General features: G+C 46.0%; 3 protein-coding genes across 3 annotated transcripts; 1 reads left to right on the top strand and 2 right to left on the bottom strand.

The window, feature by feature from the left end:
* Positions 1-2578: 2578 nt before the first annotated feature.
* Positions 2579-7481, bottom strand: Pka-C3 (Protein kinase, cAMP-dependent, catalytic subunit 3). The gene is made up of 5 exons (XM_046618432.2): positions 7045-7481; positions 4739-4901; positions 4418-4681; positions 3974-4304; positions 2579-3326 (listed from the first exon to the last, which is right to left on the bottom strand). Exons 1-5 carry the CDS (start codon positions 7286-7288, stop codon positions 3180-3182), a joined length of 1149 nt encoding a protein of 382 aa, XP_046474388.1. The 5' UTR covers positions 7289-7481; the 3' UTR covers positions 2579-3179.
* Positions 7482-9005: 1524 nt separating this feature from the next.
* Positions 9006-12309, top strand: LOC124215269 (transmembrane protease serine 9-like). Its single transcript, XM_046618443.2, has 10 exons — positions 9006-9338; positions 9447-9577; positions 9717-9893; positions 9952-10203; positions 10282-10431; positions 10917-11103; positions 11182-11303; positions 11369-11545; positions 11605-11856; positions 11948-12309. The coding sequence occupies exons 1-10, from the start codon at positions 9269-9271 to the stop codon at positions 12092-12094; spliced, it is 1665 nt and encodes a 554-aa protein (XP_046474399.2). The 5' UTR covers positions 9006-9268; the 3' UTR covers positions 12095-12309.
* Positions 12310-12570: 261 nt separating this feature from the next.
* Positions 12571-16390, bottom strand: LOC124215571 (transmembrane protease serine 9-like). Its single transcript, XM_069134856.1, has 10 exons — positions 15734-16390; positions 15480-15672; positions 15307-15412; positions 14822-15076; positions 14447-14710; positions 14053-14203; positions 13789-13981; positions 13523-13625; positions 13208-13459; positions 12571-13142 (listed from the first exon to the last, which is right to left on the bottom strand). The coding sequence occupies exons 1-10, from the start codon at positions 15789-15791 to the stop codon at positions 12948-12950; spliced, it is 1770 nt and encodes a 589-aa protein (XP_068990957.1). The 5' UTR covers positions 15792-16390; the 3' UTR covers positions 12571-12947.
* Positions 16391-17515: the final 1125 nt, after the last annotated feature.

Here is a 17515-nt window from a genome sequence, read left to right as displayed (position 1 = left end):
TTATTAATCACATATACATATGCAATTTATACATAAAAACCAAGTTTGGAATATTGTGAATTGTAAAACAATCAAAAAAATTACAAACGCGCGCGGATACGCGAGGAAAAATTTATTCTTTAATCAACGCAGCTACTGACGAAACAGCAGACAAAATATTTCTTGAAAATGTTACTATGTTATGTTATGGTATTTGTACTCATAGTCACAAGATTTGATTGCAAAAATTGAAATTTTCATCGTGCTCTTCTTTCTTTCTTTTGATTGATCATTTTACAAGAATTTCGAATAATGCGGCTCAAGGCGAAAAGCATCTTTTCCAAATTCTTCACGCCAACGATCGTCGATTTTCTCGCTCAATTTTTGCCTCACCAAAATTCAACGCAAGAACCTCAAAACCAACTTCTGATCTGTGAAGATATGAAGAATTGGTATCAGGTTATTTAGAAAATAGAATTTTATTTTTGTTTTTTTTTTGCATGTAACACATATATTTATATACGTACAATAGAGACTACGTGACTTTTAATGTGGAACGAATAAGCCAGAGATGCGAGACTCTTTATTCCCTCAGCCAAAAACTACAAATTCTTGGATAACAAGACGTTTCATGGTCGTCCATAAATACATAGAGCCTGGATAAATATATACGTGCACCAGTGAATTTCCACCTTTCCGAGAAACTATGCCTTGCAATTATACACAAGAGATTCGATACGGTTTTATTTGGGTTCAGCAGAAAGTTCCAATTACACGCCATTGATTGCAAGAAAGAAAGAAAGAAACAAACAAGCAAACAAACAAAGAAAAATTGAACCCAAATCTCCAGCATGTTTTCCTGTTACCTATAAAATTTACTTATTATCATTGTTTATTATAAAGTTCAATTGAGGATGGGAGAAAATCAAGGTGTAATAAATTTCAAAAGATGTACGTTAAAATTGTCGTTCGGATCAGCAGCAATAATATCATTACATCATATATTTACATATCACATATATGTTTAACACGTGTTCCGTAAAATTAATTTTTTTCCCTATATAAACCGATTTTATTCCCGCAATTTTCATCAGATTGATTATAATCCTTCGTCGCACTGTAATTTTTCAATCAAGATTTCACGTATGTTCAATGAATTTCTTTACAATTTGATCACAATACAACGAAAATAACAATGACACAAAAAAACAGAAAGAAAACCTAGAAATAAAATGTCACAAATATACACATTATATATCTATATACACATAATTGGTAGGTATATGAGTATGATATGTATGTATGGGTCTTCCCGCATATTCCTGGCTCAAAATAGATGCTGTTTACCGGCTCGGATACGTTGCTACTCTACCACTGCCTCAAGTATTATACGATGATGTCTATAGATATCAGAAGGCATCGAGGTGATCATCGTGCTGTATTTTTACACAACTTTTCCAATAATAGGATGGGATTATCCGAGGTGCCCGGAAAAATGGTAAAGAAAGACAAGGAAGCAAAACAGCGCAGCTGTTATTCGCAGGTACAAAGCATTTAATTGTATTTGGCTATTTACCGATTTTTAACCGAAATTCCAATAACCACACTATTATATGCTGATTTACAACAAATAAATAAGTGACAGGTTAATTCAGTACTGTGATACCCACAGTTGTACCGTTTCTCAGAATACGCATCCAAAACATTAATTCCGTACATTTATGATCAATCGGGACAACTAATAGTCAGAAATTAAAAAACTCCGGGTATTAGCTGAGAAATCTAACGGTAATCTATCGATCGATCGTTTACCATCGATTGATCAAGAAATTTAATTGAAATCACACAATTTCTACCTTATGAATACATAACGACCGTGAATTATCGAGTAATTGATATAAAACTGCTCCCTCTTTTCACCACGCATTGAAGATTGCAGAATCAGTAGTCTAGACGCGTCAGTATCAGCCGCAGGAAAATCAGTAGCCTAGGGGCGTAGAGGTCGGACACGGAATCAGTGAAGTAGGCGCGCTTCACAGTCCAGCCGGCCGACCGGTAGAATCAGTAGCCTAGATGCGTCAGTGTCAGCCGCAGAAAAATCAGTAGCCCAGGGGTGTAGAGGCAGGACGAGAAATCAGTGAAGCAGGCACGCTCCGACAGTCTTATCGGCCGCCCGGCAGAATCAGTAGTCTAGGCGCGTCAGTATCAGCCGCAGCAAAATCAGTAGCCTAGGGTTGTAGGTAAGAGGAGGGAGGAATCAGTGAAGTGGGCGCGCTCATTGTCAGTTTTGTCCGACCGGCAAGATCAGTGGCCTAGGCGCGTCAACATCGGCGAATCTCGAACCGCGAATTAACTGCATTGAAAATATGATATTCTACAGCCAAATGAACGGTTTTCACTTCTCGTTTTTTCTTGATGCAACAAATACAACCGTTGGCTGAAAATTTTCTTAAATAACACAGATTGAGGTGTATTGTATGCCTGCTTCAATATCGATTAATAATTTTGGTTTTTAATTGTAATATATTGTGTTGAACCTTGTTGAGGAATTTTTAGCTGTGACTTAATATTATAATAACTATTTCGCGTATTACGTGTGTATACTTTTTTCTTTTTATTCCTCTCATTTCTTTTTCCTCACTTTTCTTTGCTGCTCTCGCTAAGTTCACCTTTATACAATATTAAATAATCACATATATTGTATATGTTTTTTCTAATTATTTACAAAAAAATGCAGTAGTATTATATGTACTATTATACTACGCAGGCGCAGGCACGCGCTTCAACAATCTAAAATAAATTGTAAGAAATTATTGAAGTAGTGCAGTATTTACCTTGAAAAAAAAAAAAAAAACTATTGTATTATCAAAAATAACAGTAACGACACTATCTATCGAGTAATCTATTTACAAAACTATAATATATACATATCGATATCGAATTATTAATTCAAGCCGCAGACATGAATGATTCTTGCGCAATTTATGACTAATGCCTATATAAAATAATTGAATAAGCATCAAATTCGTTGCTATTTGTGCAAATTTGTATAAAAAGTAATAGTGACAATCGTATTAATAGTTTGACGATTGCTTAGAAGGAGCAGAACCTTTTCCTTATTTCATTGTAGCATCATTTGATCTAAGCTATTGTTATATGTACAGCCTCGTTGGCTTTCCCTTATAACGAATTAGCTAGGGTCAAAAATCTTGAAACAAGGCCAGCTGATCCGGGGGCAAGGGAGGCTGTGATCGCCAGTCCGTTTCCGGATAGTCGTCGAAACAGCTTGGATCGCAGGGGGTCTTGATTCTGGGCCTTATCGGTGGCTGGAGGGCCCGCTTCGGCACCTTGAACAACAGAAACGATCAATTAAATCTGTGCGCACGGGATAAGCGAGATAAAATATCCTGGAACATACGATGATGAAGACACCCTTGTCCCGAATTTACTAACAAGTCAAATCCGACTGGGGATAGCAATAAACGATATTGGCGCGAGGAGGATGAAAAGTCAAAGAGGATCAGTTCATGGAATTTGTTTATACGACCGAAGTACGAAAAGCTCTCCAGACAAGAGAAAAGAACGGGCGCGTAAAATTTTTTTCTCGTCTAGCTGTAACCGCCAGTCGGTACAAACAATTTCTCGACAACCCTCAGCCTACAGACATTACAAAGCAATTTATTTGAAAACTTTTGAAAGGTTAGTTAGTAAGCCTTGATTGACGGTTCCCAGACAGCACGTAACTCAAAGTCGTGAAAAATACCTCTGAAAGATGTCTTGTGCTCCATTTTCTGACCTCTATAAGGCCCCAAGGATATCTTTTAGGCATAAAGATATCTTTTAAGCGTAAGAAAATGGCGCATAAGACATCCTGCAGACGTCTTAATGACGAGTTTAAGTTTTGTGCAGTCTGGGTTTCTGTTTGTGTTTAACAGAGTTTGACAGGTCGTACGAAATCCGAAAATTTTTATTGAACAAGTAACCGCCGAATTACCAGTGGCCACTCGACGAGCTTGAACCAGCGATGTCGCTTGACGTCTTCGGCGCCCTGTCGCATGTTACCGAGCCTCTTGGTCCTGTCGGCTACGAGTAGCTTCTTGACGAGGTCCTTGGCTATGGGGTCCATGTGCTTGGGCCACTCGATGCGGCCGCCGAGTATCTTCTCGTAAATACCGAAAGGGTTGTCGTCGAAGAAGGGCGGGAACCCGGCGAGCATTTCGTATATCAGAACACCGAGGGCCCACCAGTCAACGGCCTTGTTGTGTCCCTTGCTCTGGATTATCTCAGGGGCGAGGTACTCCGGGGTTCCGCAGAGCGTCCACGTCCTGAAGATCAAGTTCAACAGGGTGTGTAAGTAGCGAACAGTCGATCCTCTCACACCTGTCATACCTCTTCACCCACTAGCCAATGATTATATACCAAAGTAAAATCGATTCACCTGTCCGTCAGCTTCTTCGAGAACCCGAAGTCCGTGATCTTGAGATGACCCTGCCCGTCCAGCAGCAGATTCTCCGGCTTCAGGTCCCTGTAGACGATGTGCTTCGCGTGGAGGTACTCCAGGGCGCAGACTATCTCCGCCGCGTAGAAGCAACTCGTCGGTCCTGGAAACCGGCCCGCCGATCTCAGGTACGAGAAAAGCTCACCCCCGGCAACGAACTCCAGCACCATGTAGACCCTCGCCTCGTCCCTTCCGCTCCAGAGCCTGAAATTTGAGGGATTGATGACTTGGTCTAAAATCTAGGTCAAAACCCACACTCACATGTTCACCACGAACGGATGTTTCACCTCCTTTAACACCGAGATTTCGTTCCTGACGTGCTCGACCTGCTTCAGTCTGATAACGTCCACCATTGCCAGTACCTTCAGGGCCAGCGGTCTTCCCTGATGTCTGCACAGCACGACTCGACCGAAGGTCCCGGTGCCTGAAAGGGCGAAAAACTGTTGAAGGACGATTTCTGAAAGTGCTTCCGAACCGAACGGTATAAGCGAAGAAAGGATTGCAGCTAATGGGCAATTTTCATCGAGTGTTGACGTCAGTTGGCTCTGTTCTGTTAATTTGCAATTTCCAGTAAATCCTCTGCGACTGTCGGGTCAGTCCTACGCGGTGTCGACGGGTGTTATAAATACCGAAAACTTTTGGCAGCCTCAAGACTGGCGTAGTTATACGTGTTTTGTCTAGTTGATGGCTGATCCGGCGATATCCTGGTGAACGCGTTTGCTCGCTTTTGGCAATGATATATTTTCAGCAAATTATATAACACCAACTGAGAATATACGTTACCAGACGTTGCGGTTCGACATCTCATTCAATCCCGAGCACCGATAAAAACGCTCGATAAACAGAGAAGCATTAGCATAAATAAATATCCAACCAAGTTGAAAGGCTAATCGGCCAAAAACTAAGCTCCGTGCCTTTTTTCTTTCCCATTTACGCAGACGTGCCTATTTCAAAAAGGCATATTATCCCCCAACGTGTACGATATAAACATATTCCCGCACGATCTACGACGTTCATACCCGATTCCTAATTCCGTCCACCAAGCCCAAGGCGGATGATGAGGATTAGTTTGTGCGACAGGTGTCCCAGCCGCAGACGTCTTCCTAGAGTCCGGGGGCGTCTGTGCGTCATTTGAGACGAAGACGTTTGTCACCTGTCAGAGATTCGGCACGACGGGATATTTAGGGGCTTGATGTAACACGCGGACTCCGAGAGAAACAGGCGATCAATGTTCAGACCAAATGATAAATTCGCTACACACTTTTCCACTCTCCTCGCGCCGGATTCGCCCGGGCGAATTTCGATCGTCTCTACGCTCCGTGTTTTCGATCTTCAAAGGATTCGATTGATTTACACCTCGTGATTCAGAATTATGCTTTTTTCGTCCATCGTTGTTACAGCTGTGCCCCTGCGCGATTGCGAAAATACACGACTTCGCTCCGACGTGGGATTTTAGAAACGTACGATCGTTTATAGATCCGCGGAATTCGATTTCATAATTGATTGTGGACTTGTTGTGCAAGTATCTGTAGAAATATTATTCAAGCTCACGTTTGGAAAATCTTGATCAAGTTCCTGCAGGATAGCTTGAAAAATTCAATAAAAATTGCCGGGCGATACATCTTCTGCGGGAAAACACAGACGCTAATGAAATTCTACCACCTGTCGGTAATAAATTTAACTAAACGGCGTGAATACTTTGCGTATCACGACTAGGTAATAGTGATTGAATAAATTTTAATCTGAAAATTCTTCCGACGACCCATAGCTCTGCAAGTTCCGAATCTACAATTGCCCGCATTTTATATCCTAACTTTTTAACGACGCGGCGACGTTGAGAAATCAAGTTGCGTACTTAATTACGCGCGGTGATACTTTGCCCAATAATGATAATGTATTATACCTCACGAAATGCGCAACACAGTTACTGAATCGTCTATTTCGTTGAGTACATAAGTCGTTGTAAGTATAAGTGAGCACCAGCGGTCGTATAACTTTCTGAAAAGGAAAAAAAGGGGACAGAAGTAGAGGGGAAAGATGATGTTAGAGTCGGAATAAATGAAAGAAACGAAACAAAGTAAGTTTGATTGAAAGGTGTTGGCAAACAGTGAGATCGGGGGTTTCACTGTTTTTGTTTATACACAAATACACACACATGCATAACAGGTGCGTGTACAGACTACCTACCATCGCTATAAATATTTGCACTCTGGTTTCGTGTAGGTACACGCGGATCAGGCGACGAGGTGATTAGTGTAATTTGGCGAAAAAAGGGTAGGAAAAAATGAAGATGATCAAACCGCGCGTTCCGCTATCAATCAAAATCCTCCGTTCGTATCGTATATGAGCCTTACTATTAACCGAGTTAAATATAACGCGGTGGCCTCACGCACGTCTCTCCAGTGGCCCACTTGCTCACCACTTGCTTTCTCGATTCTCTCCTCTCCTCCTCCTCCTCCTCCTCCTCGGAGATCAGTTAACCCGTCAAGCCGGACGATAAGGCGACACGAAAGCGTAACCAAAGCGAGAAAAAGCCGTAAAAGGAAACTCGCATGGGACGGACTCACCGATCGTCTTGACCATCTCCAGGTCGTCGACGTCGTACTGCACTTGGTCGTCCTGGGAGCTTTCGTCCTCGGAGGTGCAGGCCTCGCCGGACATGGCGTCCCGTTTATCCTCCCCAAATTTCTGTACCATGTAATCGGCCAGCCCGGCCTCGGCGCTGTTCGAGGCGCAGGACGCGGACTGCAGGACCTCGGGAGCCGTCCAGCAGGACGATCGTCCTGCGGGAATGCACCGGGCGACTGGCATCCAAGCTTCACTGATCCCGGAGATTCGATCCGCGAGACTTTGAGACGGAGAGGCGCGGACACTTTTGCTGAAGCTGGATGGAGGCGAACTGGGCCCAACGGCGGCGGGTGAAACTGTCAGCCAGCCTGACGGCGCGAAGAAAGTTGCCGAGCGGCTTCCACCGGGAGTCGGGTACGAGGCATCGAGATTCTGGAGACGGGGAGCAGCAGCAGTCTGCCGAGTCTACGGAGAGGGGGGAGGGAAGGAGTCAGGAAAGTGGCTCGCCGCCTCATGCAGCTGGCCAATCGCCAAATCCGAAATAAGCCAAACAGTCCAAGTACCACCAGCGCGTCTTACACGAACCGAGAGACCGCTCTGGCTGCTCGATCCGTCTGCACTTCCTGGACTTGCCCCGAAACCCGCCGACAGGGACAAACGAGGTGGAAGCTGTTCGACGAATTTTAAGAAAAAGAACAACGACGCGTTCAGGCTTCCCCGGAACGTCTGCCGATCCAAGCGACGAAGGGTCTGGTCTTTTTCACGTTCCGTTGCACCTTGAAAGCTCGTCAAAATTCAGGAATCGACTAGCCCTTGGGAGTTTTTTGAATCGCGTATCCGAAAGACGTGCAGGCCAAGTTAGTCACGTCTATCAATAGACTGCCCCGTCCTAGCAATCGTCCGACGATATGGAAGCTGGGATCCTAGACTCGCGGATGATCACGGTTCACAATTATGGAATACTGATTCAACCGGAGAGTAAATTGAAATTTCTAAAAATTAGGTGCACGCAGAGAGCACCGCCTACCCAACCGATGAATCTTTCGTCTATATATAAATACTTGACTCCAGAAGTCTAGGGAAGAAACGGTATGAACAACGTCGACGATTTTGTACCGTTACTTATGGGAATCATCCCAGAAGCGTGGTGAGAGCTAAGAATAACTCAGGAATAAACAAAGTCCATCAGTTTTGAAATGTCCTAGAATTCGCAACTACGAAAATATTGTTATCGTTGTGGATTCATTTTCCAGTGATAAAAATTCGCTGAATACACGAATTTCCAGAAGAATCCGTAGATATTGATCAGGCGTTATTATCTGTTTGTTTGGCGAGCGGCTATCAGAAGCAGCCAGAGCTCACTTCGTGAGTCACCTTCGATCGGAGGAACATCTGGACCGCACGCGATCCGCATTAACGATTAACAGATTTTTTTATATTCCCCATTAAACGCAGAGTCCATAACTCTAAAGCCGGAGTGTCGGATGGTTGATTTATTCCATGGGCCACCCGCGCGAAATTTTATCTTCGGACGTTTTTAACCGCCACTTTTGAAACGTTGCGAAACCGCATCACGCGATGCCTACTTCAGTCGCCGTCTGACTCTTGACGCCGGTTTGCTTCCGTGAGATAAAGTTCGATCTGGGTCAAGACGTTATCACGTCTACAGTAGTGTGATTTTTTCATCTATCCCCTGTTTTTGAGGCCTCTCAGGCCGCTGATAATAGTACGTGAAGCTATATTTGCGATTGGCGAAAGATTATAGCTTCCTCTAAATATGACGCGTGGCCTATGTAAAGCGTAACTAGAAGCCGCGATCAAGCCGGTGCTTGCATGTTTCCGACAAAAATAAATTATTACTCCGTATACCAAAACAACATGCGCTAACCACCCGAGAATTGGCAAAACACCCGTCTCAGCTCGAAAGGTTCGAATTTGATTACTCGATGCAGGCCTGCAGGTAGTAAATCAAAATAGAGCTTCCTCGGCTCTACATTTTCACGTAATGAACATAATCCCGACATCGCTCGAGATCTATACAATCAATAATAATTGTCCGCTGTGTGACAGCCGAACCATATTTCGTTCCTCGTCTTATCAGTTGGGTACTGACGTTATATCGCGATTCTGTAACTCAAATTGCGATTACGATGTACATATCTATAATGTACGAAGGCGAAGCCGCTTAATCAGATACCAAAAAACCTTCGGACGTACACAGTCATGCGTCCATCGCCAATGTACCTGGTGCCGCTTCTCTTCCTCGGAGTTTTATTCTCCACCACCGTCAATGGTAATAACGCGGCATAATCAGTGAGAGTGAGACGCTCGATGATTCGATTTTAAAAAAAAAAAAAATAAAAAAAAAAAAACTGCATTGACGAAGATGTTTTTGTCGCAGGAGCCGCAGTGCCTGACGGAAGAGTCGTCGGTGGTGAGGCAGCATCCGTCAGCGAGTTGCCCTGGCAGGTTTCCCTGCGGAGGAATCTCGGGCAGCACTTCTGCGGCGGATCCTTAATATCGACGACCAAGGTAAGAAAAACCGCGTAACGCGAGCAGGCATATAAGGTCGTTTCTTCGTACAGATCTCGATACCGACATCGTCGACAAATGTTTTATACGTCCACTAACGCATCTTTTCGTCAACGTTTACATTATATCCTTTATTCAGGTGCTGACGGCGGCTCACTGCGTCGATTCTTACGACGCTACCGACGTCCACGTTGTAACCGGCAGTCTTAGCCTGGCGGAAGGTGGCGAGTATCACGCGGTCTCGAAGATCGTTTACCACGAGAACTACCTCGATGGATCGGTCTACTCTTGGCAGTACGACGTGGCCATTCTAACGGTGAGTGAACTGCCGTCATCTAAGATGACGGGGTTCTGATGCGTAGAGTCCTTTCCAGCTCGCCAATCCGGCGGAAATCTCCGAGACTCAGGCCCCGATCGCCGTCAGCACGACGATCATACCGGGCGATACGCCGGCCGTAGCAAGCGGATGGGGAATCTTCCTCTACCCGTCTTACGCGCTTCCAACCGCTCTGCAGAGGTTCAATTTGACGGTGCTTTCCAACTCGGACTGCCAGAACTATCACACCTTGACTATATACGACAGCCACATTTGCGCGATGTCGGAGTACGGCCAGGGCGTCTGCAGCGTGAGTACTAATTGCGTACTACCGTTAATTCGTCGACAACTCGATACGAAAACTGAGTTACGAACTTGTTCGAAACAGGGTGACAGCGGCGGCCCCCTTGTCGTTGACGGCGAGGTAGTCGGCATCGCGTCGTGGGTTATGCCATGTGGAATCGGATACCCGGACGTCTACACCAGGGTCGCCTCTTACGCCGATTGGATTGAAGAAAACACCGCTGACGACGAGGGCTAGGCCATATATATATACTAAATGTATAAATTCGTTGACAATATCTATCTATTTGTATAAAAATATCTAGTGCCTCATTTTTTATAAAAAAAAATTATCCTGTTCTTCTTCTTATTCGCTGCATTTCCAAGTCTTTTCTCCTCGAGAGGTGGACCCCACGACAGTGCGACTGGCCACCCGAGTCCTCCGCATGATACACGATTTACTTGAAACAGTCACCGGGTACCTATTGTATTCCCAAAAATGATACCCACAGGAAAATACCGTCGGTATTTTATCCACGCTGAACATTGAAAAGTCTGAGGATCAGAAGACGGGCTTGACAAGCGACTGGATTACTCTTTGATGGCCTAATTCTGTCTTTCAAATTAAACCGGGTCACGTGTATAATCGAACCGTCTGAGTACACTCAGGCAGTGAAAAACGCCCCGATATCTGCTTACCGCTGACGATTGGAGTGTGCGATGGTTGAAGTGCCCTGACAGTATCCCAACATCCTCGATAAGCCCTTATCAGGCTTATCGGTCTGCAAGGAACTCCGATCACGGTATATAACAAGACACCAACCCCACGATACCAAAACCTCTCGACGAACGGCCGTGATAATGGGTGTTCAGCTGCCGTTCTTCCTGCTCGTCCTGGTTGCCGGAGTCTCGACATCCGCAATCCATGGTTGGATATAATCAGAGCTCTCGCTCAGCGAATGACGATGCAAAACTTCGGCGTTAATCTTACCGAATTCTTTTCCAGATCCCGAAACCAGGATCGTCGGTGGCGCGGAGGCAGTGCTCAGCGAATTTCCGTGGCAAGTTTCCCTGCGACGGCTGTTGGGTCGTCATTTCTGTGGAGGAGCTTTGATATCGACGACCAAGGTTCGGCCTGATTTTTCTCCCCAATCTGAAATGTGAGCCCTGTGAAACGAACCACTTCGTTTCAGGTACTGACCGCCGCTCACTGCGTCGATTCCCGAACGGCCGATGAAGTGAACGTCGTCACGGGGACGATCAGCCTGGCTCGGGGCGGCCAATACCACGGAGTTACCCACATCGTCTACCACGAGAACTACGTCGAGGGTTCGGAATACTCCTGGCGATACGACATAGCGATTCTCACGGTAAAAAGGACCAGCTCGTGGTTTTTCTCGCGAAGCATTAACCGGTCTTTGATCCTCAGCTGGCCACTGAAGCGACGGTTTCCGAGACCCAGTACCCGGTGAACATCGGGACGACGCAGATCGCCGGAAACACCTCGGCTATCACCAGCGGATGGGGAAGGACGGTTTATCCCGGAGTCGCACTTCCGACGATCCTCCAAAAGTTCAACCTCACCGTTCTATCCAACGAGGATTGCCAGGATTATCACACTCTGACGATATACGACGACCACATCTGCGCCATGTCCGAGTACGGTCAAGGCGTCTGCAGTGTAAGTACACGATGAAAACGAACACGATTCGCGATCGTCGAAGCTGCTCTTCCGATGGTTCGATTCAATGTCCTGATCTTTCTATTCAAAGGGTGACAGCGGTGGCGCTCTGGTCGTTGACGGAGCCGTCGTCGGCATAACTTCCTGGGTGAGACCCTGCGGCATCGGATATCCCGACGTTTACACGAGGGTTTCGTCCTACGCCGACTGGATCGAGGCACACATAAACGACGCGTGATAGACAGCCGCGTGTGCTTGAATCTTCGGGAAAGCTCGAGAGATACCGAAAATGGTATAGATCGTTTCAGACCAAAGATAGCTACTATAATATTTTCAAAATTGTTAAAAGAAACAGAAGACCAAGCTACTTAAATTGTACTCAAAGCAAAGATACGCCGCGAGTGCTATCATCGTTTATCATCAATAATAGTAAATATATCATGTATAAGACTATTTAATGGATTACCGTAGCATAAAATTGACCGTCCCGTTCGAGACCGATTAGATACCTATTGCAGAGACAGTCTGTTATACGGTATCTCGATGATTTATTACATTAGCGAATTTCAGTTGTTACTCTTAGTGGTCTCCTAATATCAAAATTGCGAAATACTGAATAGAAAATCCCAATGATTCGTCTATTAACCGCTTATCATCGATGTTGAAACGCGAGGTCTGCTCGTGAATAATCGTCATCACAATCGACTCAAGTCATCGGATGAAAAAAGTCTGCGTTTATGATGGATGGACATTTAATACCGAGCTTATTTAATTCATATACAGCAATAGAAAATAACTTGAAGATTGGTTAATAACCTGCGGTAAGCAAATTCTGACACAGTTCTCATGCTCGCTGAATTGAGAGCGATAAGAGGAAAGGTATATAATTTATTTCCTCAAAATTTGTTACACATCAGACAATATCGGACGCTGTCCGCGGTCCGATGTTGTTCGCTAATTAGAAGATACGCATTATCGTAATACGCGAACCTAGACAGTCGAAATGTGAATCGGTTAAAATGCCTTCGTTGGGATTAAATCAAAAGCTGATAACGGCGGGGCCGGACTTTGCCCATCATCAAAACACGACCCTACGTCTCTAGGTCAAAATGCAGCCCGGTCTCCTGGTCCTTCGCGACTTCCGTATTGTAGACGATGGCACCGATCCAACTGAGGTAGCTGTAGACCCTCGTATAGACGTCGGGGACTCCGTTAGCGCAGGGATTTCCCCAGGAGACGATGCCGACGACTTGGTCGTTGTACACGAGAGGACCACCACTGTCGCCCTGAAATCGTGCACGTGGATATGGCAGTCAGCACACTCGACGTAGGTACCAATCATTATACTCACGTTGCAGACGGCGACTCCGTACTCCTTGATCCCGCATACGTGGTCGTCGTAGATCGTCAAGCTCCAGTAACTCTGGCACTCGGTCGTGTTTATCAACATCAGGCTCATCTTTTGGAGAGCGGTGGGCAGCGAACTGCTTGGATAGAGGACTCGGCCCCAGCCCGAAACAACGGCCTCAGCACCGACGGGTGGGTCCTCGGTGGCCAGGGCGATGGGCCGCTGGACATCGGACTCCGTGATCGCGGCCTGGAGCTGAGAGGTTCGCAATTACTGGTACTGTGCAACGACGTCGAGACGTTCGTCAGCGTGTCTTACCGTCAGGACGGAGACGTCGTAGCGATAGGAATCCGAGCTTCCAACGTAGCTAGAGTGCCACGTTATATTCTTGACCGCGTGGGTCTCGCCACCGCTTGCCAAACTGAAAATATATATGCATAACCACGCTGCGTTATTATTCCTGGAAGCAGTACAAACGCGATTGGCGGCAGCTGTCATCCGATGACGACAACGCCTCGAAGCCAACTGCACAAAACTGACGGCAAAAATAGCGGCGCACATCTGCGAGATCGTCTCGGTCTCACCTGGTGGTCCCCGTTATCACGGTTACCGCGTCGATCTCCTTGGTCACCATGCAGTGCGCGGCGGTCAGGACGTGTTGCAGGGATATCAGGCTTCCCCCGCAAAAGTGACGACCGGAATTCCTGAGGGACACTTGCCACGGGAATTCACCATCGGCTGCCGCCTCACCGCCAACGATTCGCTCCAGGTTCCACCCTGGGAAAATCGAATTTCGAGGGTTGTAGAAAAGAATCTTAGAATCATCCCTTAATCACTTATCAACTCACCTCGTGTTCCGCTCGACAGTGAAAAGAGAACGAGAACCACTAGCGCTAGTCTCGTCATTTTTCGGACACCCGTGACTACGCAGATTCTTGGAACGAACGGTGTGGAATTCGATTGGCACAGATCGATCAACCGCTCTTGACATTGGCGAGTCTACAGCGACGTACTCTCTTATTTATAAGTTTTCGCCGAAGAGTTTTAAGATCTTATCTGACAATCGGAGGAGGATTAATTGGCCTCACCTAATCCAGAAGGCCTCACCTGTATCTCAACGGTTTGAATTCCGCCACGTGCGCATTCATGTTCATCAAGGTATCAAAACAATAAACAATATCAACGATTCTTTTCAAGAAAATTTAAATAACATAATTCTTTATTTATATTTATTTCACCCTATTGAGCAGACAAAAATTTCCTGACAGCGAAGCACGCGAAGAATATCGTCATCGCGTGGTTAGCATCTCTCAGCGAAGGTTGGTGGCTCGTCGACTCTTCAACCGTCGGTGTCTCGAGCTCCGTGTTGTGAACGTACCATCCGATCCAGTAGAGGTAATAATAAACTCGCGTGTAGACGTCCGGATATCCCCAGCCGCAGGGATTCGCCCAGGAAACGATGCCGACGACCTGGTTGTTGTAGACCAGAGCGCCGCCGCTGTCACCCTGCGTGACATCGTGCACAGTGCCGTTACATGTGGTAACGTAACTCCATATCTCGTTAAACTTCTCAAATTCATCACTTTATGCCAATCGTATTTCCACCTGAAGACTTACGTTACAGACGCCTGAACTGGACGTTTGGGCCCCGCAGAGATGGTCGACGTTTATCGACGTGTTTCCCCACTGTGTCTGACAAACGGTCTGGTTCAGTATCGTCGTGTTCAACTTCTGCAGGTCCGTCGGCAGCACACCACTTTCCGGCAACGTCCTTCCCCATCCTGAAGTCACTGCCACCGCTCCCACGGGAACGTCTTCTATCGCCAAGGCGATCGACCGGACGGACTCCGACTCCACGACCGCTTCACTCAGCTGGAACAAAGTCAAACGTGTTTGTATTCGTACTGTCGAGTTAAATTACTGGTATATTTTCCGCGAGGGAACTAATGCATGGTCCATGAGACCAACGGACGGAAGCCAGAAAAGCAACTAATCGTGAGGAAGTGGGAAAAGGCTTGAAGCCGTTGGCATTTTAACCCTCGGAGTCTCGGGTTCTTAGGACCATTATCCAAAATGACCGATAAAAGGAGAAAAGGACTTACGACGAGCACAGCGACGTCCTGGACATGATAGGCTGGTTCAGGACTGGAGTACTGAGAGTGAATGTAAATGGTTCTAACCCCACGTGTCACACCGCCGCTTACCAGGCTGCGGGAGAAGTGAACGACAACGTTAATGAAAAACGAATTTAAAAAAGGGTGGTGAACTATTTCACCTGTTGGATCCAGCCACGACGTTCAACTCCGTGATATTGATACCGCTGACGCAGTGGGCGGCGGTAAGAACGTGCTGAAGTGAGACCAGTGATCCTGAGCAAATGTGACCTCCGGGAACCCTGAGCGAGACATGCCAGGGGAATTCATTAACTTCGGCAATTTCCCCACCGACGATTCTCCCGGAGATAGATGCTAGAAAATTGGACCGTTGATTTCGCTTAGTGACTACAAGTTTACGAGACACGGTTCTTACCCTGAACCGAGAATCCGGAAAGCAGGCAGAGGGCAAGAAGGAAGAGACTCAGCGCCATGTTTCGAAAAAATCGATCCGACTACTTATCAGTTAGCCGACGATCACTCCCAAGTTTGGACTTCCAAAGGGAAATCTGGCCACCGCTGCTTTATAGACTTCCGCGGCTAATTCGAAACGGCGTAAAATCGCGATCTTATCTCATTATCGGTTCAGGATTACAGACGCATTATCCCCGATGACAGGGGCTATCCGTCATGGGACAGACTGAGGATGAAGGATCACCACACGCGACGATTACGCTCATCTCGTCCGCAAGCCAAGGCCATCGGGAATATTTCGGTTCCCACCATCCATGTCGGTTCCGCTGGCGAGATGGTCCCACGGGCGTTTCCGGAACGCTGCTTGCAACGCCGTTTCCGGTGCCCCTGTGAAGCCCACACTGGTTTACATGGAAAAATTGATTGCTAGCTCGCTATCACCAGCTGCCGCCGTCGAATCATGACGAAAGTACGTTGCCCCGCCATCATAACTGTTTCTCCCGCGCTCCAATTGCTCGCTACAGAGTCAGAGCTCATTTCTGCAATCTCTGCAATCCCGCCGCATTGTCTTCGCCGGCTTGAATTGCGGCCTATCCAATAATTCTCGGCTTTTATACCGTTCTGGGAATTGCGTCGTTAATTCCCTCTCTCTCTCTCTCTCTCTCTCTCTCTCTCTCTTTTATTTTATTTTGTTTTATTTTATTTTATTTTATGATATACATGTATTCTTTGCAATTTGCCTGTGGCCCTTAGGGAGCATTGCTCCAGAGTCAATAAATGTTCTCTCTCTCTCTCTCTCTCTCTCTCTCTCTCTCTCTCTCTCTCTCTCTCTCTCTCTCCTCTCTCTCTCTCTCTCTCTCTCTCTCTCTCTCTCTCTCTCTCTCTCTTTATTTTATTTTATTTTATTTTATTTTATTTTATTTTATGATATAATATGTTACATGTATAATTGCCTGTGGCCCTTAGGGAGCATTGCTCCAGAGTCAATAAATGTTCTCTCTCTCTCTCTCTCTCTCTCTCTCTCTCCTCTCTCTCCCTCTCTCTCTCTCTCTCTCTCTCTCTCTCTCTCTCTCTCTCTCTCTTTTATTATTTTATTTTATTTTATTTTATTTTATGATATACATGTATTCTTTGCAATTTGCCTGTGGCCCTTAGGGAGCATTGCTCCAGAGTCAATAAATGTTCTCTCTCTCTCTCTCTCTCTCTCCTCTCTCTCTCTCTCTCTCTCTCCTCTCTCTCTCTCTCTCTCTCTCTCTCTCTCTCTCTCCTCTCTCTCTCTCTCTCTTTTATTTTATTTTATTTTATTTATTTTATTTTATGATATACATGTATTCTTTGCAATTTGCCTGTGGCCCTTAGGGAGCATTGCTCCAGAGAGTCAATTAAATGTTCTCTCTCTCTCTCTCTCTCTCTCTCTCTCTCTCTCTCTCTCTCTCTCTCTCTCTCTCTCTCTCTCTCTCTCTCTCTCTCTCTCTCATTGTCTGCTGTGTCGGGCATCGAATGGGATTCGAAAAGTCTCGCGAACAGGGCTGAAAATATTGTATCCGTCGATCAGCAATGCGAAGTGTCGTGTATACTTTCAATAATCAATTTAATCTCACTAAAGACATTTACGACCCTTGAAACCAGGCCTCGTGCTCTCGATTAAATTCCGAAGGAATTACGGAACTGCACCGTGCAGCTTCGATGCTTCCGAGACGGTAATGAATTTTCTCAAACTGTACGTCGGCCGTACTTGCTCCTT

The sequence above is a fragment of the Neodiprion pinetum genome, chromosome 3 (genome assembly GCF_021155775.2).
Source record: "Neodiprion pinetum isolate iyNeoPine1 chromosome 3, iyNeoPine1.2, whole genome shotgun sequence".
Lineage (NCBI taxonomy): Eukaryota > Metazoa > Arthropoda > Insecta > Hymenoptera > Diprionidae > Neodiprion > Neodiprion pinetum.
The sequence above is the reverse complement of the archived record's forward strand: the minus strand, read 5'-3'. Positions and strand labels throughout refer to the sequence as shown.

What these genes read in the sequence shown, in the direction of transcription:
- LOC124215269 (XM_046618443.2), top strand. Translation starts at nt 9,269, where the DNA reads ATGCGTCCATCGCCAATGTACCTGGTGCCGCTTCTCTTCCTCGGAGTT. An exon ending in CTCGACATCCGCAATCCATG is followed by an intron (nt 11,104 to 11,181) that starts GTTGGATATAAT and finishes ATTCTTTTCCAG; the next exon opens with ATCCCGAAACCAGGATCGTC. An exon ending in ACGACATAGCGATTCTCACG is followed by an intron (nt 11,546 to 11,604) that starts GTAAAAAGGACC and finishes TTTGATCCTCAG; the next exon opens with CTGGCCACTGAAGCGACGGT.
- LOC124215571 (XM_069134856.1), bottom strand. Translation starts at nt 15,791, where the DNA reads ATGGCGCTGAGTCTCTTCCTTCTTGCCCTCTGCCTGCTTTCCGGATTC. An exon ending in TTCCGGATTCTCGGTTCAGG is followed by an intron (nt 15,673 to 15,733) that starts GTAAGAACCGTG and finishes CCAATTTTCTAG; the next exon opens with CATCTATCTCCGGGAGAATC. An exon ending in ACTGTCGAGCGGAACACGAG is followed by an intron (nt 13,982 to 14,052) that starts GTGAGTTGATAA and finishes CGATTTTCCCAG; the next exon opens with GGTGGAACCTGGAGCGAATC.
- Pka-C3 (XM_046618432.2), bottom strand. Translation starts at nt 7,288, where the DNA reads ATGCCAGTCGCCCGGTGCATTCCCGCAGGACGATCGTCCTGCTGGACG. An exon ending in CATCCGTTCGTGGTGAACAT is followed by an intron (nt 4,682 to 4,738) that starts GTGAGTGTGGGT and finishes CTCAAATTTCAG; the next exon opens with GCTCTGGAGCGGAAGGGACG. An exon ending in AGCTCGTCGAGTGGCCACTG is followed by an intron (nt 3,327 to 3,973) that starts GTAATTCGGCGG and finishes CTGTTGTTCAAG; the next exon opens with GTGCCGAAGCGGGCCCTCCA.